We start from the raw sequence: 27584 nt of genomic DNA on the forward strand, positions 1-27584 counted from the left end.
ATGCAGACATTTCCCCCTCATAGTTAAAGCAAAAGCACCAGCTCAAACAGCTTCTTTGGAGAAAACTTGACAACTCATCAACTCCTTCAAAAGGTGAGCCTGGCTGAGAAGAGGCCCCAGAGGATAGAGGTGCGAGGGGCAGTAGGATACAGGGAGTCTGCGTGGGGGTGGGCTCTGGCCTGAGAAGGGACCAGGTGGTGTGCAAGCAACGCAGTAAGGAGGATGCTGCCAGAGTGCTGGTGGTGGAGGGGAGAGAGGGGAGGAAAGATGTTTATGAGCGTAATGTCCATACATCTCATATTTAACATGACAAACTTTTGCTGAATACTGCACCGTCTGTCTAGTTGCTGTTGTGATAGACATTGAGTACCACTTGATAACCCAGAGTTTTTCCTTAATAGGAAATGAGTGTCCCCAAGGCAGGTCTTTAGAGCTGGAGGGCAATTCAGAGGCCACCCAGCCTAAACCCCTGTTTCTTTTTTTTACATTTAATTTTTATTTTATATTGGAGTAGAATCGATTTACAGTGTTGTGTAACTTTCAGGTATACAGCTCAGTGATTCCGTTAGACATATACGTATATCCATTCTTTTTCAGATTCTTTTCCCATATAGGTTATTACAGAATATTGAGTAGAGTTCCCTGTGCTATACAGTAGGTCCTTGTTGATTTTACTGGAAAAGAATCAGAACCCCTGAGAGCATGGTGACTCTCCAGGGATTAGCCAGGTCGCTAATGACACAGGAAATCTAGAATTCACTTTGAATGCTTTCCGACACTTCACAGAGAGAAGCTGTGTCGCTAATAGGGTGACATATGAGTTGAGGAGCGGGTGCTAAGCAGAGAGGATTAGCTATGCTAAAAAAAACATGTATGTGAGACCCCCTCCCTGCCTTCCCTAATTATAGGCTTGCTAACCAGTTCACCATTCGGGAAAGAGTGTGGACTGTCTTCCCCTGATCTGCCTCTGACCTGATGTAGACTACAGAATGACGGGTCCGAGAAGGAACAGGAAGAGGCTGTAGTGTGCAGTGCTTAAGAGTGAGCATGGTAGTCAGACAGACTTTGCATTGGACCCCTCTGTGCTCAACCTATTAGCACAATGACCTTGGGCAAATGTCTCAGAATTCTTGAGCCACATCAGTCTCCTCATTTAAAAAACTCAGGTAATAAAGTTAGCTTCCTTGCAGGTTATTTTTGCGAGTAAGTGAGACACAGTTGACCCTTGAACAACACAGATTTGAATTGTGTGGGTCCACTTATATGTGGATTTTTTTCAATAAATACACATTCAGCTCTCCATATCCCTGGTTTTACATTGGCAGATTCAACAAAACAGGATGGAAATTTCCATCCAAGTTAGGTGGAATCTGCCAATGTGAAAACCCTGATATGGAGGGCCAACTGTACTAGCCATTTTACATGAGATATTTGAGCATCTGCAGATTTTGGAACATGTCGGGGTCTTGGAATCAATCCTCCCTCCATATTGATATGGAGGGATGACTGTAATATACAAAACATACTTATTAGGGTGCTCGGTATACAGTATACATTCAGTAGTGGTTACACTACACCCAGGTTATTTTTTTAATTGTGGAATTTGTTTTAACTTATTGAAAGATAGAGGGAATAATATAAGGAACTTCCGTGTACCTATACCAAGCCTCAACGATTATCCGTTTATGCCAGTCCTGTTTCATTTATATACTCACCACTCCCCAGCCACCCCAGATTACTTTGAAGCAAATGTCAGACCTTGTGTCACTTTATCAGTAAATATTTGAGTATGTATGTCTGAAAGATAAAGACCATTTAAAAAAATTACCAGAATCAGACTTCAAAAAGCAACGAGAATTTCTAGAAAATTACCGGTTATATTCACATTGCCCTGATTGTCTCATAATTTTAAAAATTGTTTGAAGTTGTTCCCAAATGAGGTCCATAAATTGCAATTCACTGATATCTCTTAAATTTAACTTAACACGTAGGTTTCTACCTTCCTTGTTTCTTGTTGTAAAATTTCCTTAAGAAAGGGGAAGTCTTTTGTCCAACAGAATTGGAAGTGTACACTTTGCTGATTACATCCCCAGAATGTCACTTGTCATGCTCTTCTAGTTCCAGTGTTTTGTGTGCATTCTCTTTAGGGAGAAGCTTGGTCAGATGAAAGTTTGGCTGGTGGGAGTACTTCACAGGTGCCGTTGTTAACGTCAATCAGAAGGCACATAATGTTTGGTTGTCTCAGATATTAATGATTACCTTGAGTATATGTTTCCTTAAGGGTCACAAATTATGATATTCTAATTCTATCATTCTTTCTTCATTTAATGGATGGAATAAACCTATAAAAAGAAACTTCCCCTCCACAATTCTTTCATTTCCATGAGGCACGGTTATATAAGAAAGACAAGATAAATGCTTTGTTCTTTCCCTTTGTCAACACTCAGAATGACATACTCCTCGCATACTCCAAAGGGAACAACTGACTTCTAAGAAGATGGCATTGCTATGAACACATAGATTTTAACTTATTTGATATATTTCAATCCCTTGAAATTATTATTCTTATTGATGCTCAAATGGTCTCATCTTTGTCCCGTTGGGGATCGTCTTCAAGTTGGCTCTCAAGTCCTTTGGATGCGATCCTAGTAATTTTTTTCATAGCATCCTTGCTGTCTAGTATGACAAGATGGTCTATGCTCAACTCGTACATTGCCTGGCCCAGACCTGGAATCCATACTTTCTCCTAAAAGCCCTAAAGTTTTGGTAGGAAATGGCATTTGAAGATTATAATCTGGCACTAAGGGTGCCCATTGTTCCTGGGCTCATCATAGTTTTTATGCCTTTTCAATGGATTTCAAAACTATACAAACACACGCACATACACACAACTAAGAATAGGATTCCCCAAAACAATTTTTTGCAGGTTTTTTTTGGGGGGGTTGCTTAACTATATCCTCCTGGGGATGGACAAAGAAACTACTGCATTGTCAAGTCTCTAGGACCAATTTTTTTGTGGTTCATCCACCACAAAAAATACAATCTGGCTAGTTTGTTTCATTTGCTTTGGATTTTTACTAGTATTTTGAAATATAATTTTTGCTGTATAATACATGCTTTCGAGATCAAATCTATGAAATCTAAGTATATCCGAAGTAGTCTAGTTCCCAGCTTCTATCCCCAGCTTCCCTCCACCCTGTTTCTTCCATCCCCATATAAGTAACTTTTTTGTCTGCTTACTTTTCAGATTATCCTGCCATTGCTTTTACATATGATTGAAAAAATATATATATTACATTTTATATATGTAGGCCCCGGTTCTCCTTGTTAGAGAAATGATAGTAAACTGTACATTATTTTTACCACTTGGCTTTTTTTGCTTAATGATATATCCTGGAGATGTCTCCATACCTGGACATAAAGATATATCTCATTCCGTTTTACAGTTGGCTAGTACTGCACTGTGTGAATATACCTTAGTTTATTCAACCAGGCCCGTACTGATGGGCATTTGATAGGTTTTTGGTCTTTTGCTATTTCAAATAGTGGTGCAGTAAACAGCCTTCTGCATAATTATTTTCTGTATTTTTGTCAGTGTACCTTTGGGATAAATCCCAAAATTGAGGTTGATAATCAAAGGGTAAATGCACATGTACTTTTGCAAGATATTGCTAACTTCTCCTCTAGATGTTTTAGACTGCTTCTCCATTCCCACTAGCCATGTGGGAGAGCACCTGTTTCCCCTATACCTTTTACCAATATATTATGCCAGCAAACTTTTGGATTTTTCCCAAACCTGTAGGTGAGAAATAGTATCTTAGTGTAATATTAAATAATTAATTTAATTTTCTATGTTTTGATATATTTTTTCTATTACAAGTAAAGTTAGTCTCTTTTTATATATTCAAAGGATATTTACATTTTTTTCTTTGAACTGTTTATTTGTATCTCTTTCTCCATTTTTTATCGAGTTGCTGGTCTTTTGTTTCTCTACTTTTAGATATTCTTTGTTTTTTTTCTTAAATTTTATAATTCAGGTATAGTTGATTTACAATACTGTGTTAGTTTTAGGTGTACAGCAAAGTAATTCAGTTATATATACATTTTTTCTGATTCTTTTGCATTATAGGTTATTACAAGATATTGAATATAGTTCCCTGTGCTATACAGTAAATCCTTGTTGCTTTTGTATTTTATATATAGTGGTGTGTATCCATAAATCCCATACTCCTAATTTATCCCTCTTCCGCCACTTTCCCCTTTGGTAATCAGAAGTTTGTTTTCTATGTCTGTGAGTCTGTTTCTGTTTTGTAAATAAGTTTATTTGTATTTTTTTTAGATTCCACATGTAAGTGATATCATATAATATTTGTCTTTCTTTGTCTGACTTACTTCTCTCAGTATGATAATCTCTAGGCCCACCCATGTAGCTGCAAATGGCATTATTTCATTTTATTTATGGCTGAGTAATATTCCATTGTATATATGTATCACATCTTCTTTATCCATTCATCTGTCAATGGACTTTTAGGTTGTTTCTATGTCTTGGCTATTGTAAATGGTGCTGCTAAGAACATAGGGGTGCATGTATCTTTTCAAATTAGAGTTTTGTCCAGATATATGCCCAGGAGTGGGATTGCTAGATCATATGGTAACAATATTTTCAGTTTTTTGTGGATCTTCCATACTGTTCTCCGTACCAGCTGCACCAAATTACATTCCTACCAGCAGTGTAGGAACGTTCCCTTCTCTCCACATTTTCTCCAGCATTTATTATTTGTAGACTTTTTGATCACGGCCATTCTGACTGCTGTGAGGTGATACATCATTGTAGTTTTGATTTGCATTTCTTCAATAATTAGTGATGCTGAGCATCTTTTCATGTGGTTGTTGGCCATCTGTATAGATATTCTTGGTGTAAAAGGAAAATTGCCCCTTGCCCCTCTTTTATATAAGTTGGAAAAAAGAATTTTCTCTTAGTTTGACATTTGTGTTTTAATGTGTGTATGGAGGATTATTTACTTATCTGTTTGCCTCACATTATCTCTTTGATTTTTATGTAATCAAATTTAGGTGTCTTTTTCCTCACTCTATTTCAAATCTTAGAAATATTTTCCCACCCCCAGGTTACAAAGATTTATCCATGTTTCTTCTATTATCATATGGATTTTTTTTTACATTTAAATTTCTAATCTATTTGGAATTTGAATGGTGTCAGGAAGTGGATGCAGTTTTATCTTTTTCTGAATTGTTATCTCAGTGTTGCTTATTAGTCCATCTTTTTTCCCATTGATGTGAGATGCTGCCTTATTGAACATAAATGTAATATAATATAACTGAATTGAATATAAATGAATATAGTGTGATCAGTTTGGTCTACTCCTGAATTTTCTGTTTTTGTTTCACTGTTCTCTCTACTCATGCACCAACATCATACTGCTTTAATTATAGAAACTATAATGTTCTACTATCTGGTAGAGCTAGTCTGCCCTCATTTTTCTTTTCTTGATTGCCAAGGCTAATTTTCTTTTGTCTTCATCCAAATGAACTTTATAATCAACTATTTTAGTTGCATGAAAAAAAAAGCGATGAAAAAAATTTTTTTATTTATGTAAAATCATGTTAAAGAAGTATCTATTCATGCAGGGGATACGGGTTCGTGCCCTGGTCTGGGAGGATCCCATATGCCGCGGAGCGGCTGGGCCCGTGAGCCATGGCCGCTGGGCCTGCGCGTCCGGAGCCTGTGCTCCGCAACGGGAGAGGCCACAACAGTGAGAGGCCCGCATACCGCAAAAAGAAAAAAAAAAAAAAAAAAAAAAAAGAAGTATCTATTCAAAAAAAAAAAGAAGTATCTATTCATTTAAATTTTATGATTTAAACATGAATCAATGTTGGGCTTCCCTGATGACTCAGTGGTTAAGAATCTGCCTGCCAATGCAGGGAACATGGGTTCGAGCCCTGGTCTGGGAAGATCCTACATGCCGCGGAGCGGCTGGGCTCATGCACCACAACTACTGAGCCTGCGCTCTAGAGCCCGTGAGCCACAACTACTGAAGCCCGCTTGCCTAGGGCCCATGCTCTGCAACAAGAGAAGCAACTGCAATGAGAAGCCTGCACACCGCAACGAAGAATAGCCCCTGGTCACTGCAACTAGAGAACGCCCGTGTGCAGCAACAAAGACCCAATGCAGCCAAAAATAAATAAATACATAAATAAATTTATTTTTTAAAAAAGAACATGAATCAGTGTTGAATTTGGCCAAATGTCTTTTTTGCACCTAGTTCCTTTTCTTCTTAACCTATTAATGGGATGTGTTGCAACAAACAATTTCCTCATGTTGAACCACCCTAGTATTTCTGAAACAGTAATACTTAATCAAGGTGTATTGCTTTTTAGTGTCTAATAATTTATTTAGGATTTTTAAATCAATACTCACACATGAGACGTGTATCGCTTTATTTGTTGGTGAAATCGTGGTTAGCTTTTGGGATCAACATCACACTTGCTTCATAGAAAGAGCTGAACGTTTTCCTTCCTTTTCATGTGATCAGGAATTGTTTAAGTAGCACTGAGATTATCAGATCTTTAAAGGTTTCAATTAATTCCATGTGAAACCATCTGGACATGACTCTTTTGTGGGGATACTCTTTAAGTACTTTGTTATTTCTTCCACAGCAATTGAGCTGTTTATGCGTAATAGAATATTACACATTTTCAGGGAGGAAAAGAAAGAAAAAAAAGAGAGTTGGGAATGGTTCCCACTTGCCCAAATTGACCCTTTTTCCCTCTCCTTCCTTTTCTTAAGATCTTGTGGGTACCTAAGCCCCAAGGCCTCTTGATATAAACATGGCTGATGCCCAGGACAAAGCTCTGAGGATCGTGCTGGTCGGGAAGACTGGAAGTGGGAAAAGTGCCACAGGAAACACCATCCTCGGGAGAAACGCATTCACCTCTATGTCTTCTGCCCAGGCTGTTACCAAAATCTGTCAGAAAGAATCCCGGAAATGGGAGGGGAGAGACCTTCTCGTTGTTGACACCCCAGGGCTCTTCGACACCAAGGAGAACCTGCACACCACCTGCATGGAAATCAGCCGCTGTGTCCTCGCATCCTGCCCTGGACCTCACGCCATCGTCTTGGTCGTGCAGCTGGGCCGCTACACGGAGGAAGAGCAGAAAACCGTGGCGTTGATCAAGGCTGTGTTTGGGGAAGCAGCCATGAAGCACATGATCGTCTTGTTCACTCGCAAAGAGGACCTGGAGGACCACAGCCTAGGCGACTTTTTGCGGGGCGCGGATGTAAAGCTGCGAAGCATCCTCAAGGAGTGTGGAGACCGCTGCTGTACCTTCAGTAACAAGAGTACAGACCAGGCTGCGAAGGAAGCTCAGGTGCGGGAGCTGGTGGAGCTGATAGAGAAGATGGTGCAGAACAACCACGGGGCTTACTTTTCCGACGCCATATACAAGGACACAGAGGAAAAGCTGAGAAAGCAGGAGGAAGTCTTGAAGAAAATCTACACTGATCAGTTACAAAAGGAAATTAAACTAGTAGAAAAGGACTATGCCCATAAACCACAGGAAGAAAAGGAGGAACAAATAAAATTGCTAATGAAGAAGCATGAGGAACGAATGAAAAATATAAGGGAAGACGCCAAGGAGAATTTATTTCAAGTTGTTTTCAAGGTGATTATAACTGTGCTTTTTAAAGTGTGGCACACGTTTTGGAAGTAGTGTAAATTTTATTTTTACTTCTCAATTTACTATAACTTGTTAATATGGTAGTTTGCATTTTCCAAAGAGGGCTGAAACCATATCTTCTTTCTGACTTCTTCTTACAATCTGACCTTGTTACTCTTTCTATTGAGTTGTGGGTCTATGTCCCCTGCCTTGAAATTGGATGGACTTTGTGACTGCTTTGATAAATTCTGGGTGGTTGAAGCAACACCATGTGACTTCCAAGGTTAGAAAGGGAAAATGCCTCCTTGCTGTCTCGGGGTGCTTGCCCTTGGAATTTGGCCACCATGTTGTGAGGAAGCCCAAGTCACCCACATGAAGAGGACTTGAAGTCACTGGCCCACTCCCCTGGCTGATATTTCAGCTGCCAGCCAGAAGCAGCTTGCCAGTCATGCAAGCGAGGTGACACCAAAGTGCATTCTCCAGTTGCCAACTGATGAAGCTGCAAAGAGCAAAGATGAGCCATCCCCACGGGGTCCTGCCCAAATTGCAGATTCATGAGAAAAATAAATGATTGTTGTTGTTTTAAACCACTACGTTTTGGGATGGTTTGCTACCCAGTGAGAACTAACCAGAATGAAATATCTTCCCAGCACATTCCCAACGACGCCCAGCCCGCAGCTGTCCTTCTACACAATGCCAGTGAATGTAAGAGGTTATGAAATTGACACAAGCAGGCAATGATCTATTTCAGAGAGTTCAAAGAGTCAATTTAGGAAAATTCAAATAAGAAACCCTGCATATGTTAAGTGTCAGCACCACTGGTAATGTGTCTTATTTCAATCCACATCTATGAGTACTTTGTTAGTGAAGCATCAGGCTTCTCTGGCGCCATTACTCTGTGGTTCATGGAGATGTGGACGTTGATAAATCCTCTTATTGTTTTTTTCTCTCTGTCTCTTTTTTTTTAAGGTACCATCCTAACTTAAAATATCCCTGCTGTACCTTAGAAATCTCTTCTGTGCCAAATATTTTTCTTGCCTCTGCAGATCCACAGTTCACCCTTCTTTCACTCTAGCTTTTTGCCTGGGAGGCTGATCTATATGGACTACATCAGTGGGATCTCTTGCTCTCTGACTTCTGCTTCGTTTCTGCCAATGGGAAATCCAAGCAGGAGAGCTCTTGACGGTAGAAAAGCAAGGTCAGGGTATCTGTTTTCCTGCCTCTCTCCCTGCAGGGGCATCTCCCACTAGCTGCAACCCTAAGCCGAAGCTCATAACTCCTCCCCTGGAGGCTCTCTACCCAGCTCTCCTTCTGGGTTCCAGCTTTTGTTCACCCCTTAGGGTAAGGATGTAATTTCCTCACTGTTACTAGCCCTCTCCCTTGTCATTTCCAAACCCTGTCTCCACAGCTTGTAGGAAGCCTCTTCACTAGGCTCTCCTCCAGCTACTTCATTATACTAAGCCATCTGTTTTTTGCTGGAATCCTGATTGATACATCTTATGATACCTACTTCTTTTTCTCTTTCAGAGCATTCCCTGACTTTTGTTGATGATGTTGTTGTTTTTCAATTCCCTCTAGTGTTTTCTGCCAGCAGAAAAATCTCTCCTGACTGTTGAAATCTCTGGGACAAGTTTACCCACATGGACTGTGACAGTGGCAGTGAGCAGATAAAAGGTTCAGTCTTGCTAAAATAATTGGAAAACTTCAAAGTTAGAGGGATACTTTTATATCATTTATAATGATGGCAGATAACCCAAACTCAAATTGTTGGAATTTTTACAGCTGTCCTTTGCTTTGCCTATGAACGTGACTGAGAGTATTTTACTGCACTGGTGAAATTTAGGGAGACAGGGATTCGAGATTAAGTCTGGATGAAGTAGGACCCCAAATACCTGCTCATTCTAAGGTTCATCGCAAATATTATGAATGGAGTAAAGCCAACATAGAAGAAAAGCCCATTGTGAGAAAACGTTCATAATACATGTTGTGACATACACCGCTAGTCCGAACTGCTATTCCCGATAACACAATTCTTATATTTAGAGGTAGTTCCTTGTGAGTGATTCATCAGTGCACTATGATCTCTAGAGAGTGAACTATTCATGCACTGTCCTGACATCTTTCATTTAAGAACCATTTAAATGATAGTTTCTCTCAGTAACTTGCAGAAGCATTATTAATTCAATTAACTTGTGTGTATCTAGGCATATGTTAGGGCCTATGGAAGATGCAACTTATATTCCACTTTGGAAGGTAAGACATACCCAGAGGAGAAATGAGTAAATCAAATGAAAATCGACATTATCTTCTCCCGTGTCAAAGGAATTCTTGCCCGCTCGATTATCTTCCCAATCCTTACATCCCAGTTTTCTCTGAAGGTGGTTCTGAGTTCTGAGGTCTCTGGAAATTCCAGCATTTTTTGTGGGCATTATTCCTATTGTTGAAATATGTCAGAGCCATGACCCATAACTGGGGAATTAAAGTAGGATTCAGAGGAGACTTGAGGAAGAATTCAAGGCTTGAAATCTCCTGTGAAGGATGTATGGATGTGTCCATGTGGGTGCCTGGAATGATTAATCCTGCTTCTCTTCGGAAACAGGAAAGTTAGGGTCTGCAGATAAGACCATCGGGGTAGACTCAGGAGTGACAGTCCTCAATTAGGTTTGTGACAAGCTGAGTAGCAGACGTCAAAGGGCGGGTCCAATGTAAACGTCCTACATTGAAATTTTGGACTGAAGGTTATGTGAGAGGCCTGGGGTGAATGTGGCAGGATATTAACATGAATGTGAATTTCAGCTGAGTCCTCAGTATTGCCAACACCCCCACATTCCAAACCCATACACTAGAAGATCTGGGCAGGACCTTCCAAGGAAGGAGCTAGAAACCAGTTAGGTGAGGTTTAGCTCTTCAACTAATTCAGTAGATATTTGAAGAGGTCAAGAGGAAAGGGCTTTTTAAAAGAGGACATTCTGATCATAAGGACAACAACCTTTAGGGCTGGTAAATTCTTGGGCTTCATCTCGAGAGTAATTGGCTCGCTGGTAAAGAGGGCGATCTATATGTAACCGTATGATTTAATAAGAGAGGCTCCACGGGGACTCCACTTGTGTGCGCCACCCAATAGGACGACGATTCCCTCTCACCTCCCAGCAAGTAAGGTGGCCCCTTGGGCTTGGATGCTGCCAGAGGACATGAGTGGTGTATGGTAAGAGATTCCGGGGAGGACATGCCCTGTGTCCTCTGGAGTTTAGCTTTAGAGCCGGGTGCTCCTGTGGGAAATATAATACGAAAGGACGTTACTATGTGCCAGAGGGTAAAGACCGAGGAGGCTGATTGGAAGCAACCATAACTTTCACTGACTGTGGGGCAAAAGTATGTGCCCCCCATAAGTCAAATGTGGGCCACACAGGAGGGAGCCTGCCAAAGGCAGCTTGAAGGGGACTTGCCCGGAAGTCCACCAGGGATCGCAACAGTGCCCAGAACTGGAGTCATTGTGAGAGCATCACCCCACGTAGAGGAGGAGAAGTGGACCTTGCATCTTAACCTTTCTGTCCTGTGAAGCGACCACAGCTATGTGTGACAGGTAAGACCAAAGGTGAACGTGATGAGGCAGGAAGGAGTTGTGGCCGAGGCAGCGAGGAAGTGCTGTGCACAGATGAATTTATAACAGCCATTCCTGTTATTGTGAGAAGATTCTGAGAAGTGGGTAAACCACAGACTCCCCTGGGTTGTGCTGTGATGTGTGTGAAAATCATCCTCTGGTCTCTTTACCATAGAATTTCTAGTAAAGTGGTACAGATATTTTACATGCATAAGAAGGGAGTGCCTGGGTTGAAAAAGGGCGTCAAATTATGAAGCAAAATGCGGAAATGCATAAAAGAGCAGAAACTGTTGAAAATAAAACTGCAAAGCCTTTGAGGTTTTGAGCTTCAGGAGGTGCAAAAATAGGTTCCAACTCGCATGGGAAGAGAACCAAATTCATATTGTAAAAGGGCCTGGAGACAAGGTAGTGTGACAACTGGGGGCCAGTTTTACCATCAGTCGACCACAATTGACTCTCCTACTCGCATCCAATTGTACCTAAAGGGCAGGAGTTTTCAGCTTTATTGAATTTTAATTTGCATAAAATAAAATTCATGCATTTTTTTCAGTAGATTCAATAATCAATTAAACAATATTTCTAAGCTTGGTATTGACGTATATATGTGAGCTTATATATGAGCCTGTAATAAGCTTATATATGTGTATACACGTTGCAACGAGTATTCATTTTATTTACTTATTATTTACTTATTTCTTTATTTATTTTTACCTTTTGATCCCTTTCACCCATTTCTCCCACTTCCACCTTCAGTCCCCGCCTCTCTCAACCACCATGCTGTTCTCTGTATCTATGAGCCTGGCTTTTGTTTTGTCTAGATTCCACATATAAATGAGTTTGTACACTATTTGTCTTTCTGTCTGATTTATCTCACTTAGCATAATGCCCTGAGATCTATCCATGTTGTCACAATTGGCATGATTTCCTTCTTTCTCGTGGCTGAATACTATTTGTGTGTGTGTGTATCTCCTTTATCCTTCCATGCATCAGTGGACACCTAGGTTGTCTCCATATCTTGACTATTGTAAATAATGCTGCAGTGAACATCGGGGTGCAGATATCTCTACTAGTTAGTGTTTTCATTTTCTTTGGATAAATACCCAGACGTGAGATGGCAGGATCATATGAAGTTTTATTTTTAATTTTTTTGAGGAAACTCCATTCGGTTTTCCACAGTGGCTGCACCAATTTATATTCCTACCGACATGCATGAGGCTCCCTTTTCTCCACATCCTCACAACACTTGTTATTTCTTGGCTTTTTGATGCAGTCATCCTAACAGGTGTGAGCTCATATCTCATTGTGTTTTCTTTTAATTGAAGGATAGTTAGTGGACACTATTATATAAGTTACGGGTGTACAATATAGTGATTCACAATATGTAAAGGTTATACTCCATTTATAGTTATTATAAAATATTGGCTATAGTCCCTGTTTTGTACAATATATCCTTGTAGCTCATTTTATACCTACTAGTTTGTACCTTTTAGTCCCCTACCTCAATATTGCCCCTCTCCCTTCCCTCTCCCCACTGGTAACCACTAGTTTGTTCTCTGTATCTGTGAGTCCTGCTTCTTTTTTGTTCTATTCACTAGTTTGTTGTATTTTTTAGAGTCCACATATAAGTGATATTACACAGTATTTGTCTTTCTCTCTCTGACTTATTTCATTTGCATAATACCCTCCAAGTCCATCTATGTTCTTGCAAATGGCAAATTTTCTTTCTTTTTATGGCTCAGTAGTATTGCATTGTGTCTATATATATACCACATTTTCTTAATCCATTCCTCTGTTGATGGACACCTAGGTAGCTTTCATGTCTCGACAATTGTAGATAATGCTGCCATGAACATCGGGGTGCATGTATCTTTTCAAATTAGTGTTTTTGTTTTTGTTTTGTTTTTTCAGATATATACCCAGGAGTAGAATTGTGGGGTCACATGGTACTTCTATTTTTAGTGTTGAGGAGCCTCCATACAGTTCTCCACAATGGCTGCACCAAGTTACATTCCCACCAGCAGTGCAGGAGGGGTCCCTTTTCTCCACATCTTCACCAACTTTTGTAATTTGTGTTCTTTTTGATGACAGCCATTCTGACAGATGTGAGGTGATATCTCATTGTGGTTTTGATTTGCATTTCCCTGATGATTAACGATGTTGAATATATTCTCATGTGCCTGTTGGCTATCTGTTTGTCTGCTTTGGGAAACTGTGTATTCAGGTCTTCTGCCTATTTTTAAATCAAGTTGTTTGTTTTTGATGTCGAGTTGTATGCGCTGCTTCTAAATTTTGAATATTAACCCCTTATGTGTCATATCATTTGCAAATATATTCTCCCATTCTCTAGGTTGTGTTTTTGTTTTGTTGATGGTTTCCTTTGCTGTGCAAAAGCTTTGAAGTTTAATTAGGTCCCATTTGCTTATTTTTGCTTTTATACTATTTCCTCTGCTTTAGGAGACAGATGCAGAAAAATATAGTTGCGATTTCTGTCAAGAGGGTTCTTCTTATGTCTTCCTCTAGGAGTTATATGGTATCCAGTCTTACATTTAGGTCTTTAACCCAATTTGAGTTTCCTTTTGGATATGGTGTTAGAAAATGTCCCAATGTCACTCTTTTACATGTAGCTGTTTAATTTTCCCAGCACCACTTATTGAAGAGACTGTCTTTTCCCCATTGTATATTCTTGCCTCCTTTGACCATATGTGCATGGGTTTATTTCTGGGCTCTCTGTTCTGTTTCATTAATCTATGTGTCTGTTTTTGTGCCAATACCATATTGTTTTCATTACTGTAGCTTTTTAAATAGTATAGTTTGAAGTCAGAGAGTGTAATTCCTCCAGAACTGCCTGTCTTTCTCAAAATTGTTTTGGCTGGACTTCCCTGGTGGCGCAGTGGTTAAGAATCCGCCTGCCAAGGCAGGGGACATGGGGTGTAGCCCCTACTCACTGCAACTAGAGAAAGTCTGCACGCAGCAACAAAGACCCAATGCAGCCAAAAAGAAATAAAGAGAAATAAATAAAGGAATTTTTAAAAAGGATTGTTTTCACTTCTCTGGGTCTTTTGTGTTTCCATACAAATTTTAAAATTATTTGTTCTAGTTCTGTAAAAAATGCCGTTGACATTTTGATAGGGATTGCATTGAATCTGTAGATTGCCTTGGGTAGTATGGTCATTTTAACAATCTTAATTCTTCCAATCCAAGAACACAGTATTATCTTCCATTCTGTTTGTGTCATCTTTAATTTCTTTCATTAGTGTCTTATAGTTTTCAGAGTACAGGTATTTTACCTCCTTAGGTAGGTTTATTCCTAGGTATTTCATTCTTTTTGATGCAATGGTAAATGGGATTGTGTTCTCAATTTCTCTTTTTGATAGTTCATTGTTAGTGTATAGAAATGCAACAAATTTCTGTGTATTAATTTTGTATCCTGCAATTTTACTGAATTCATTGATGAGCTCTAATAGTTTTCTGGTGGCGTCTTTAAGATTTTCTATGTATGTTATCATGTCATCTGCAAACAGCGACAGTTTTACTTCTTCCTGTCTGATTTGGATTCCTTTTATTTCTTTTTCTTCTCTGATTCCTGTGGCTAGGACTTCCAAAATTATGTTGAATAAAAGTGGTGAAGGTGGACATCTTTGTCTTGTTCCTGATCATAGAGGAAATGCTTTCAGCTTTTCACTCTTGAGTATGATGTTAGCTGTGGATTTGTCATATACAGCCTTTATTATGTTGAAGTATGTTCCCTCTATGTCCACTTCCTGGAGACTTTTATTATGAATGGATGTTGAATTTTATCAAAAGCTTTTTCTGCATCTATTGAGATGATCATATGATTTGTATTCTTCAGTTTGTTAATGTGGTATATCACATTGATTTATTTGTGGATGTTGAAAAATCCTTGCATCCTGATATAAATCCCACTTGATCATGGTGTATGATCCTTTCAGTGTGTTGTTGAATTCTGTTTGTTAGTATTTTGTTGAGGATTTTTGCCTGTATTTTCACCAGTGCTATTGGCCTGTAGTTTTCTGTTTTGTGATATCTTTGTCTGGTTTTGGTATCAGGGCGATGGTGGCCTTGTAGAATGAGTTTGGGGGTGTTCTTCCCTCTGCAGTTTTTTGGAAGAGCTTGAGAAGCATAGGTGTTAGCTTTTCTCTAAATGTTTGATAGAGTTCACCTGTGAAGCCATCTGGTCCTGCACTTTTATTTGGTGGAAGATTTTAAATCACAGTTTCAATTTCATTACTTGTGATTGGTCTGTTCATATTTTCTGTTTTCTCCTGGTTCAGTCTTGGAAGGTTCTACCTTTCTAAGAATTTGTCCATTTCTTCCAGGTTGTCCATTTTATTGGCATAGAGTTGCTTGTAGTAGTCTCTTAGGATGCTTTGTATTTCTGCGGTGTCTGTTGTAACGTCTCCTTTTTCATTTCTAATTTTATTGATTTGAGTCATCTCCCTCTTTTTCTTGATGAATCCAGCTAAAGGTTTATAAATTTTGTTTATCTTCTCAAAGACCAGGTTTTAGTTTCATTGATCTTTGCTACTGTTTTCTTTCTTTCTGTTTCATTTATTTCTGCTCTGATCTTTATGATTTCCTTCCTTCTACTAACGTTGGGTTTTGTTTGTCCTTCTTTCTGTAGTTCCTTTAGGTGTAAGGTTAGATTGTTTATTTGATATTTTTCTTGTTTCTTGAAGTAGAACTGTATTGCTAGAAACTTCCCTCTTAGAACTGCTTTTGCTGAATCCCATAGGTTTTGGATTGTCATGTTTGCATTTTCATTTGTCTCTAGGTATTTTTTCATTTCCTCTTTGTTTTCTTCAGTGATCTCTTGGTTATTTAGTAGCATACTGTTTAGTTTCCATGTGTTTGTGTTTTTTACGTTCCTTTTTTCCCTGTAATTTATTTCTAATTTCATAGTGTTGTGGTCGGAAAAGATGCTTGACACAATTTCAATTTTCTTAAATTTACTGAGACTTCATATGTGACCCAAGATGTGATCTATCCTGGAGAATGTTCCATGTGCACTTGAGAAGAAAGTGTAATCTGCTGTTTTCTGATGGAATGTCCTAGAAATGTCAATTAAATCTATCTGGTCTATTTTGTCATTTAAAGCTTGTATTTCCTTATTAATTTTCTGTTTGGGTGATCTGTCCATTGGTGTAAGTGGGGTGTTAAAGTCCCCCACTATTATTGTGTTACTGTTGATTTTCTCTTTTATAGCTGTTAGCATTTGCCTTATGTATTGAGGTGCTCCTATGTTGGGTGCATATATATTTATAATTGTTATATCTTCTTCTTGGATTGATCCTATGATCATTGTGTAGTGTCCTTCCTTGTCTCTTGTAACATTCTTTATTTCAAAGTCTATTTTATCTGATATGAGCATTGCTACTCCAGCTTTCTTCTGATTTCCATTCCCATGGAGTATCTTTTTCCATCCCCTCACTTTCAGTCTGTATGTGTCCCTAGGTCGGAAGTGGGTCTCTTGTAGACAGCATATATAGGGGTCTTGTTTTTGTATCCATTCATCCAGTCTGTGTCTTTTGGTTGGAGCATTTAATCCATTCACATTTAAGGTAATTATCAATATGTATGTTCCTATGACCATTTTCTTAATTGTTTTGGGTTTGTTTTTGTAAGTCCTTTCCTTCTCTTGTGTTTCCCACTTAGAGAGGTTCCTTTAGCATTTACTGTAGAGCTGGTTTGGTGGTGCTGAATTCTCTTAGCTTTTGCTTGTCTGTAAGGCTTCTGATTTCTCCTTCAAATCTGAATGAGATCCTCACTGGGTAGAGTATTCTTGGTTGTAGTTTCTTCCCGTTCATCACTTTAAATATATCGTGCCACTCCCTTCTGGCTTGCAGAGTTTCTGCTGAGAAATCAGCTGTTAACCTTATGGGAGTTCCCTTGTATGTTGTCATTTTTCCCTTGTTGCTTTTAATAATTTTTCTTTGTCTTTAATTTTTGTCAGTTTAGTGACTATGTGTCTCTGTGTGTTTCTCCTTGTGTTCATCCTGCCTGGGACTCTCTGTGCTTCCTGGACTTGGCTGGCTATTTCCTTTCCCATGTTAAGGAACTTTTCGATGATAATCTCTTCAAATATTTTCTCGGATCCTTTCTCTATGTCTTCTCCTTCCGGGACCCCTATAATGTGAATGTTGGCACATTTAATGTTGTCCCAGAGGTCTCTTAGGCCGTCTTCATTTCTTTTCATTCTTTTTTCTTTATTCTCTTCCACAGCAGTGAATTCCACCATTCTGTCTTCCAGGTCACTTATCCGTTCTTCTGCCTCAGTTATTCTGCTCTTGATTCCTTCTAGTGTAGTTTTCATTTCAGTTATTGTATTGTTCATCTCTGTTTGTTTGTTCTTTAATTCTTCTAGGTCTTTGTTAAACATTTCTTGCATCTTCTCAATCCTTGGCTCCATTCTTTTTCTGAGGTCCTTGATCATCTTCACTATCATTATTCTGAATTATTTTACTGGAAGGTGGCCTATCTCCACTTCATTTAATTGTTTTTCTGGGGTTTTATCTTCTTCCTTCATCTGGGACATAGTCCTCTGCCTTTTCATTTTGTCCATCTTTCTGTGATTGTGGTTTTCATTCTGCAGGCTGCAGGATTATAGTTCTTCTTGCTTCTGTTGTCTGCCCTTTGGTGGATGAGTCTATCTAAGAGGCTTGTGCAAGGTTCCTGATGGGAGGGACTCCAACCCCTCACTTTCAGTTGGTGTGTGTCCTTAGATCTGACATGAGTCTCTTGTAGACAGTATATATACAGGTCTTGTTTTTGTATCCATTCAGCCACTCTGTGTCTTTTGATGGGAGCATTGAGTCCATTTACATTCAAGGTAATTATTGATATGTATGTTCTGGCTGCCATGTTTTTAATTGTTTGTGGGTTGTTTTTGTCGGTGTCTTTATAAATTTCTTTTTCTTTTGTCTCTTCTCTTGTGATTTGATTACTATCTTTAGTGTTACGTTTGGATTCCTTTTTCGTTTTTCTCTTTTCCTTTTTCCTTGTGTGTGTGTGTGTGTGTGTGTGTGTGTATCTATAATAGATATTTGGTTTGTGGTTACCATGAGGTGTATATATATATATATATATATATGATTGTTTTAAGTTGCTGATCTCTTAATTTCCAACGCATTTTTAAATCCCTGCTTTTGTACTCTCCTCCTATCATTGCTATTTTTGATATCATATTTTACATCTAATTGCTTTGTGTGTCCCTTAAGTGCTTATTGTGGATATAAATTATTTTACTGCTCTTCTCTTTGAACCTTCCTACTAGCTTTGTGCGTAGATTATTTCCCACCTTTATGTTTGCCTTTACCAATGAGCATTTTCTGTTTTGTAATTTTCTGGTTTCCAGTGGTGGCTTTTTCTTTTTCTCCTAGAGAAGTTCCTTTAACATTTGTTATAAAGCTGATTTGGTGGTGCTGAACTCTTTTACCTTTTACTTGTCTGTAAAGCTTTTGATCTCTCCATTAAATCTAAACAAGAACCTTGCTGTGTAGAGTATTCTTTGTAGGTTTTTCTGGCCCAGCTGGCTGCCAGGCCCTGGCTTGTGCTCTGGCTGCTGGCCTACTGCTGGGTGGGGCTGGGATTCAGTGCAGCTGGCTGTGGGACCTGTGGTGCTCCAGGGCTGGCCCACTGGTGGGTGGGTCCAAGTTTGGGGTGACTGCCTGCAGGGTCCAGAGTGTGCAGGGCTGGTGCCAGTTTCCTGGTGAGTGGCATTGTGTCCTCTCATGGCTGGCTGTTTGGCTTGGGAGGCTTTGGGACTGGTGCCAATTGGCTGGTGGACAGGTAAGCCCCTGGCAGGAATAGGCTAGAGGGAAGACTCCAAGAATGGAGAAGACTCCATTCTATGACAGGTGTCCTTGTCATAGAGTGAACTCCCCAAAACAGCTGCAGCCAGAGTCTGTCACTAGGGGAGTCCTCCTTGCCTCCTGTCTCTCTGGGAGGCTCTCCAGGATCAGCCAGTGAGTCTGCCCCAGGCTCCTTTGAAATTACTGCTTCTATGCTGGGTCTCAGAGCATGGAGGTTTTGTCCGTGCCCTTTAAGGATGGAGTCTCTCTTTCCCACAGCCTTCTTGCTCTCCCATGTGCAAGCCCCTCTGGCTGTAAAAGTCAGATATTTTGGGGGCTCGTCATTCTGGTGCAGGATCCCCCAGGCTGGGGAGCCTGAAGTGGGGCCCAGACCCCTTGCTCCTTGGGGAGAACCTTTGTAATTGTAATTATCTTCCCATTTATGTGTCACTTACCTAGGTGTGTGGGCCTTGACTATACCCCTTCCTATCTGTCTTGTGGTTCCTTCTTTATATCTTTAGTTGTGAGAAATCTTTTCTACTAGTTTTCAGGTCATAATTGCTTTCTAAATAGCTGTAATTTTGGTGTGCCCATAGGAAGAGGTGAGCTCAGGGTTTTCCTACTCCACCATCTTGGCCACACTCTGAGTGGCAACTCTCTGGTTTTGACCCAGTAGTTTTTTCTCAAACTTCACGGCATGACCCATATTTCTTCCCTCCCTATAGAGTCTTTGCATGGTCTGATATGGTAGCAACTAGGCAGATGTGACTATTTAACTTTAAATTAATCAAAATGGAATAAAATTAAAAATTCAATTCTTCAGTCACACTCATCACATTTCAATAGCCCATGTGGCTCAGGGCTACCATACTGAACCACACAAAACAATCTCATCATTGCAGAAATTTCTGGTGCTGCTAGGTGATAAGGCGGGCAGGTCTCTTGCATGAGCAAGTTTGGACAGCTCCTCCCCTCACTTCCTCTCTCCTTTTCCTTCTTGATAGCTTAGTGTCACCTCCTGGTTTAGCATTGCTTTCAAAGTTAGAGAAGGGAGCAGGACCCAGAATTTTTTTAGGTAAGGGAATAGGGGTGTTTGTGGGAGTGGGAAGAGAGGGAGGGAAATGTGTGATTTGGTGGAGGGGGGACTTCTCTTCTGGATCTATATCTTAAAACTCCCTGCAAACCTGCTCTCAGAATATATTTCTCATTGGTTCCTGTTTCCTGTCTTTGCTGATTTTAGGCAGTAATCTGTTTTGAAGGCTGAGCCCTACAAATTGATAACTCTTTCAGCAGTCACTGCTCAGAGGATACTTGTATGAAAAAATGATTGTTTTCACCATTGATAGAATTTATAAGTAAAGTTGAAGCTTTCAGGCTTTGTGTTGGCTGAGCAGACAAAATTAGCTGTGTGGGGAGCTGGTGGTGAAAAGAGCACTAGGAGATGTAAGAGACGCAGGTCAGCAGCCCCGTGTCACAAGGCCAGCACACGGTCAGGATCAGAGACTCTCTTACCCAGTTAACGATCTGCTCAGAGCTGCCCCTTTGGACCTTCCTCCTCAGGAACAGTCCTGTCATGGGCTTCACCCAGAGTTGGGGAAGGGGAACTTTTAGGAGATAGGAGGAGGAATATGCCAACCCATGTTACTGTCTACAGTTCAGGAGAAGCTGGGGATCAATGGATGCTTCTTCCTTAGGCAGCAGGAGGAGAATTCAGCCATCCAGTGTCAGGATGGAGAGAAGTTCAGACCTCTGGTTTTACATCAGAATTAGGAGAAAGAGAACAGCATTAAAGAATGCTGAAGAAAAAGTCCACAGACTGAATGGAAACACCACTCTTAATGGTGTTTAAGAAACACCCCAAACCTTTTGTTTTCCTAGTTCTGGTATCTTACTCCTTCTCCTAAAATCAATCTTACTCCTTCTCCTAAAATCAATCACCAACATCAACTTTGTGACCAAAGCTGATTTTTTTAAATTCTGTGATTTCTCCTCCCAGTTTACAAGAAGCTGTTTCCTACTCCTTATTCCTAATCCACTTTCAAAAGAAGTGCCTGTCTTTCTAACAGTGTTTGAAATTTGTATTTGTTGGCTTCCTATCAGACAGGCTTTCTTTAACAACTAGCATTTCAGCCTGTCCTACTTAAAATCTGATCTGCTAAGAGTTCTTCAAATGGCTTTCTCCATTGCCCAACGTTAGTAGGTAGCAATGAAAGAGAACCTTTAAAATGTATTACTGTGTTTCAAGGACGCTAGGTGTTGCTAATAAGGAAAGGATAGGGGACTTCCCTGGCGGCACAGTGGTTAAGCATCTGCCTGCCAATGCAGGAGACACAGGTTCGATCATTGGTCCGGGAAGATCCCACATGCCACGGGGCAACTAAGCCTGTGTGTCACCACTACAAAGCCTGAGCTCTAGAGCCCATGAGCCACAACTACTGAGCCCACGTGCCACATCTACCGCAGCACACATGCCTAGAGCCTGTGCTCCGCAACAAGCGAAGCCCCTGCAATGAGAAGCCCACGCAGTGCAATGAAGAGTAGCCCCTGCTCGCCGCAACTAGAGAAAGACCCCGCACAGCAATGAAGACCCAAAGCAGACAAAAAATAAATTAATTAATTTTTTTAAAAATAAGGAAAGGATAATCTTTTTCACAAGCCGGATTAGGCTGGACATAAAGCTCAATCAGAGAGGAGGCAAGAATCAGGGGCATTTTAAAAAATTAATTCATTTATTTAACAAATACTTATTGAGATCCATGCTTTGTCCAACATTGTGCTTGTCCCTAGGGAATAACGGGGCAGACAAGACACAGACGGTTCACCATCACAAAGTTTACAGTCTACGAGGAGACGTAAAAAAATCAGACGAACAACTTCCTATTGTGGTACGTATTCTATAGAAACCCTTGGAGTGTGGCTAGCACAAACTCCACACCAGAGCTAACTTGTTGGGTGGTGATGGGGATGGAGAAACCCTCTCTGGAGAAATAACAGAACACTGAGGCCTCAGGGATGAGCAGAAATGAGCTGGGCATTGGATGGGTGTGGGAGTGCTCCAGGGAGGGGGAAATATTCCCCAAGGGTCTAGGAGCTGGAGGGAGCTTAGAGGATTCGGGGGACATAGAGGAGGCCAGTATGGTTCAAGCCTTTTGAAAGAGAGAGAGAGAGTAATTGATCATGCAGGGCCTTTTGGACCATTCCGAGGGTTTTCAACGATTTGAACAATAAAAAAGCGAAAGGAATCCATTAGGGAATTTAAACAAGGGAAAAAAAAATCAAATTTCAGTTTTAAAAAGCTGTCTGATTATTGAGTGGAGAAGGGATTGAAGATGCAATATCAATTGGGAGCCTATTACCTTACAATCAAATGACAGTGGGTTGGATTGACATGGAGATGGGGAGAAATGGAGAATTTTGCATCTTTTCGAAGTAAAATCAGTAGGATTTGGTGACAGACTGATGAGCAAGTGAGGAAAGAAGTGTTGTGGATGACCCCAAGATTCTGCATGAGCCACTTGGTGGTGCCATTTACTGAAATGGGGACCAGGCTGGGGATGGAGGTCAAGGGTTCCATTTTGTCTGAGTTCTGTGTGAGATGCCCATAAAATTGCCAACTGGAGAAGTTGAATGGGATTTGAAAGTTTGGAACTCTGAGAAGGGTCTAGGCTGCAGGCGACATATAAATGGCATTCAAAGCAATCATTCACTGAATAGAGTGGGCAAGGGCACCCAGAACCAGTGCCCAGGAAGACCCTGAAGCACTTACATTTGTGTAAAGAAAAATGAACCATCTGAAAGTGAGACTGAAAACAGAGAATGGAGAAGTATTGGGAAATAGAGGAAGAGAAACCTAGAAGCAAGCAAGTTTATGAAAAAAAAAGAAACCATTGGTTACATGAGGTTGACATTTCTAGTTTCCAGTTACTCTCCATTTCCCTGAAATTATTTTTCTTTATTTATTTCCAGGAGTTCAAACTACAATGGCGGCCCATTACCCCAGCAACTCCAGTACCAGCCACGGTGAGAGGCTGCTCAGGGCTAGGCAGGCCAGGCTTGGGGGAGGAGGGCTGGGTCTCTCCTGTCCTGTCAGTCAGTCCCCATCTGCACAAGAGCAAACCATTTTCAACCACATTTCTCATTTTCCCTTCATTTACTCTGCTCTCTCATTTCTCTCGACCCTCTAAGCCTTCTTCTTGTGATGTAGCTAAACAGCTAAGAGGAAGAGAGTTAGAATATCCGGATTGACCCAGGCTTGGTGAGGTTTCTTATGTGCTACTTCCTACAGCGTGGACACACCAGAACAGCGGGTTGTAGCCTCCCTGGTTGTTTCTCTGCCCCTCTCTTCAGCTCGAGAGAGGATTGGGAAGGAGGGACGTGGGCGTCATTCATTCCTCATTCAGGTCCCTAATTTCCCCGCTGCTGGTGGCCTCACTATGACCAACAAATTCAACAGACTGATCCCTCCACTCCTCACATAACCCGCCTCTATTCCCTTATCCATAGAAATTGATTATATCGTTTGAGCTTCTGCTGGGTTAGCAAACCACCCCACAGTTTAGGAGCCTAAAACATCAACTGTTTCATTGGCTCTTGGTTTTTTGGGTCAGTTGGGCAGTCTTTGGGTCTGGATCAACTTGGCTAATCTCAGCCAGACTCACTCATGCGTGTGTGGTAGACTGGTGGTTCAGGATGCAACTGGATAATCTTGGGTAGCCTCATAGACATGTCTTGTAGTCAGCAAGCTCTTGGGAAGATCAGGGGGACAGGGATAACAGGCCCCTGTGTCCCTCATCTAGTACGCTAGTCCAGGGCAGTTGTAAGTTTCCGAAAAGCAGAAAGAGAAGGCAAATTACAATAAGTCAGCACTTTTGGAGTCTCTGCTTGATCCTGTTTTCACGATCTTACTGTCCAAAGCAAGTCACGTGGCCCAGTCAGATTCAAGGGTTGGAGAAACGGACTCAGCATCTTGATGAGAGTAGCTGCAAATCCACATTCCCAAGAGGCATGAGTACAGAGAGGGAATACTTCATGGCTGTGTTTGCCATCTATCGTAGATTTCCATCCATTTGCTGTCAACATTGGCCAATTGTTGCAGTCTTGGCACTGGCCTTTGGTGCCTTTTTATCTCGCCAGCCATGATTTTCCTACTTCCTGTCTCTAAGGTCAACCAATGCCCTCAGGATATCCTTAGGTTGGAATCTTCCATTGTGATGCTAACTAAATAATAGTCTGAACTCCCATCCACATTTTTCCTTACGTAATCTTAGCCATCCTGTATCCAGAGTTCTCAGCTTTGGGAAATTTACTTCTTTCACCCCAGGATTCTGGTTATCAAATGTGAGAAACTCTGCCTTAGGGATCCAGGGATCAGCAAAAGCTTCACCATAAAGTGTGTGGGAGATGGGGATGAACTACGGATTTTGTGGAAGCCAGAGTGGGAGGTTCTGCAATTTCCCTCTTCTGTTTGATTGATATTTTTAAAAGATTATTCCACTTTACAGAATAGACTGAAAAGGCCAAAGCGGAAGTAGAGAGACCAGTTAGGAGACTACTGAGGCATGGATAGGGATGTAACTTGGGCTAGTATGATGATCTTCAAAATAGAGAGAAGCGAACAGATTTGGAGCCAAGAGAACCCGGTGATGGGTTGGATATGGAAAGAAGAAGAAAGAGAGGAGTCAAGGGTGATGCCTAGATTTTTGGCCTGAGGAACTGGGTAACTGGGGATGATAGCTCTGCAAACTAATTGGAGTTTGTAACAGTGTCTATAAGGTTGTAAGCGGGATAATGTATGGATTGTCTCAAAGCAGAAATAGGTAGTTATAACACAGGATTCCTCATGCAGGAATCAGTCTTACATTCAAGGGCTGGCTGGCAGGGTCTGTCTTCTCGGGAGAACAAGCTCCCAAACGTGATTGGCGGTTGTCTTCCCGCTGCTCCCTGGTCTATGCCTAACAAATCGGGCAGACTTTGACTTTATAGACACATTAAAGAGATATGCAGAGACTTGCTAAATACAAATACAGAGAGAGCTATTAGATGATTTGGTATGTAACTTAAGGTTTCAGTTGTTGTGCTCTGCTGGTCTGATATTAACTTTGAACTTTCCTAGGAAGTAAAATATGCAACGTCAATTTTGTGTTACTTCCTATGTTATCTTAGGAAGAACAGCTACCAGTAGCAGCTCAGAGTTCTCTTCTTAACCATTTTGTTTCCTCCTCTGTGGGCTACTTACCTACACAAGGTCGCAGTAAGAAGCTCAAGGGGATGCTGAAAAGTACCTGGGCAGTCCCCAAATACTGCAAGAGGAACTCGAGCCCAGAGGGCTTTCTATAGACATCGCTTGAGTGCAGAGGACCCTAGCAAGCGACAGAGAAAGGCACCGGTGGGCAGGAGCCTTGCAGGGGAGACAGTTGAAGTTCCTTCTAACACTACGACTTTTGTTTCTTGTTGTGCCAGGGCTTGGAAACCAAGACCCCAGAGATTCACAACTGAGACTTATCTTAGTGGGTAAGACTGGGGCAGGAAAAAGTGCAACAGGAAACAGCATCCTCGGAAAGAAAGTGTTTCCTTCTGGCTTTTCTGCAGTATCCATCACCAGGTCCTGTAAGAAAGGAGAGAGCACCTGGAAGGGGAGGGAAATTCTCGTTGTGGATACACCCGGCATCTTTGACACAGAGTTACAGGATGCCGACACTTGCAAGGAGATCGCCCGCTGCATGGCCCTGACCTCCCCAGGGCCTCATGCTATACTCCTTGTCACCCCACTGGGCCGGTACACACCGGAAGACCACAGAGCCACGGAAAAGATCCTGAAAATGTTTGGAGAGAGAGCTAGGAGACACATGATTTTCTTATTCACCCGGAAAGATGACATGGAAGGCACCGATTTCCATGATTACTTAAAGGAAGCTCCGAAAATCATTCAAGAGCTGATGGACAAGTTCGGAGGTCGCTACTGTGTGTTCAACAACAGGGCGACGGGAGCTGAGCAGGAGAACCAGAGGGAGCAGCTGCTGGTCCTGGTCCAGCGCGTGGTCGCAGAGTGCAAAGGCAGATGCTTCACGAATAACATGTATCAAAAGGCCGAGGAGGAGATTCAGAAACAAATCCAAGTGATACAAGAAAATTACAGAGCAGAGCTAGAGAGACAGAAAGCGCAGATAAGACAGGAGTATGAACAGAAAATCAGAATGCTGGAGGATGAGCTAGAACGGCAAAAACAAGTGATGCAAATGAGGAGGGAATTGACAGAAAGGGAGGCTCTCTGTGTTACAAGGCAGCAAAATGCCAGAAATGAAGTTGAGAATCAGAGCGGGATAATTGAAATCATCTTACGCCTGTTGGAGATTGTTTCCCTTATTTTCTCTCTGTTTCAGGATTAAACATTAAGATTAAACTTCATGAAAATGTGTCTATACTTGCTGCATAGTTTCAGCTGGCCCTGCCCCATATAAGTAAGAGCATTCTCGTTTTTTCTGTCTCTCAGACTCTCAAGACTAAGGAGAGTGAAGTTCACTGCCAGGAATTGGTATATGTTGATTGATTTAACAGGGGAGGGACAAACTCTCAATCTGGGAAACTCCAAAGCACAACGTATTGATGCTCCCTAATTGTGAATTCTTTCTCAGAGACACGAGAGAAGGAATGCAGGAGACCAAAGAAAATGACCCCAAGCTTTCTCTGTTTATCCCTAGTAAATGTTTCTCCTCTAAATTCTTTCTAGATTGGTAGGTAATCTCCCCCTGTGGTTTTGCCTCACTTATTTTACCCTCAGGATCACAGTGATCGTCTTAACCTTATAGTTTATGAGAAAGATCAATTCTTTGCATTAGTTAAGCTTATAGATGGAGATGTTTATAGAGTTCTTTGTAGATGAATGGAAATTTGTTTACTTACAATTTTACAGAAGGACTCAAATTGTTCCGTATCATCTGCCCATTGACGAACAAAGAGTTGTCTGGAAGATAGATCTTTCAGAACTCAACTATGTGAAATGCTAGAAAGAGTGAAAGATAGAGATTCAACAGATAAGAGAACAATGTTTGGTATATTCAGATGTATCTGCAGAAACTCTTTGACCAACACCAACCAATTTGCTGAATAACCAGTTCTCTCCTTTTCTTGGGAAACTAACTGCTGTCCCACCCAGCTGAATTGTTTGCTTATTGTTGTTATAATAAAACTTTTCTGTTCTCTCATACTTGTACAAAATGGAATCTTTTTTTTTTTTTTTTTTTTTGGAAAATACTACCACTACTTCTTCTAAGAGCACAGGGATGAATTATAGTCTTTTGTAAAAGTTCAAGATGATTTTGGAAGTAGTCTTGGTCTACCCTCTAGACTTCTCCCCTTCTCCTTTTCCCTGGAAGGTTTGAGCCACATTCTCAACACCTCTGACAGTCAAAGACTACATTGCCCTTGGTTTCATTCATTATGTGTTGATAGAAATGACACGTGACCTACGTTTCTGAGACCTTTGTGACTTTCCTGTTGCAAAA

The 27584-nt window shown here is 40.9% G+C and overlaps 3 protein-coding genes across 4 annotated transcripts in view; all 3 read left to right on the forward strand.

The window, feature by feature from the left end:
- The window catches only part of ZNF775 (zinc finger protein 775), a 180727-nt gene that overhangs the window by 119197 nt on the left and 33946 nt on the right, over window positions 1–27584 (forward strand). The window lies entirely within an intron of this gene.
- Window positions 31–23078, forward strand: GIMAP7 (GTPase, IMAP family member 7). Of its 2 annotated transcripts, none has more exons than XM_082632021.1 (4): window positions 31–93; window positions 6806–7680; window positions 21871–21968; window positions 23050–23078. In XM_082632021.1, exons 2-3 carry the CDS (start codon window positions 6847–6849, stop codon window positions 21937–21939), a joined length of 903 nt encoding a protein of 300 aa, XP_082488147.1. In that variant the 5' UTR covers window positions 31–93; window positions 6806–6846; the 3' UTR covers window positions 21940–21968; window positions 23050–23078. The 2 variants fall into 2 exon arrangements, with proteins under 2 accessions (XP_082488147.1, XP_082488148.1); XM_082632022.1 differs by having other exon boundaries at window positions 74–129.
- On the forward strand, window positions 21889–27286 carry GIMAP4 (GTPase, IMAP family member 4). The gene is made up of 3 exons (XM_082632011.1): window positions 21889–21968; window positions 23050–23103; window positions 25543–27286. The coding sequence occupies exons 2-3, from the start codon at window positions 23064–23066 to the stop codon at window positions 26466–26468; spliced, it is 966 nt and encodes a 321-aa protein (XP_082488137.1). The 5' UTR covers window positions 21889–21968; window positions 23050–23063; the 3' UTR covers window positions 26469–27286.

This window comes from Mesoplodon mirus (assembly GCF_964341445.2).
Source record: "Mesoplodon mirus genome assembly, chromosome: 9".
Taxonomy (NCBI): Eukaryota; Metazoa; Chordata; class Mammalia; order Artiodactyla; family Ziphiidae; genus Mesoplodon; species Mesoplodon mirus.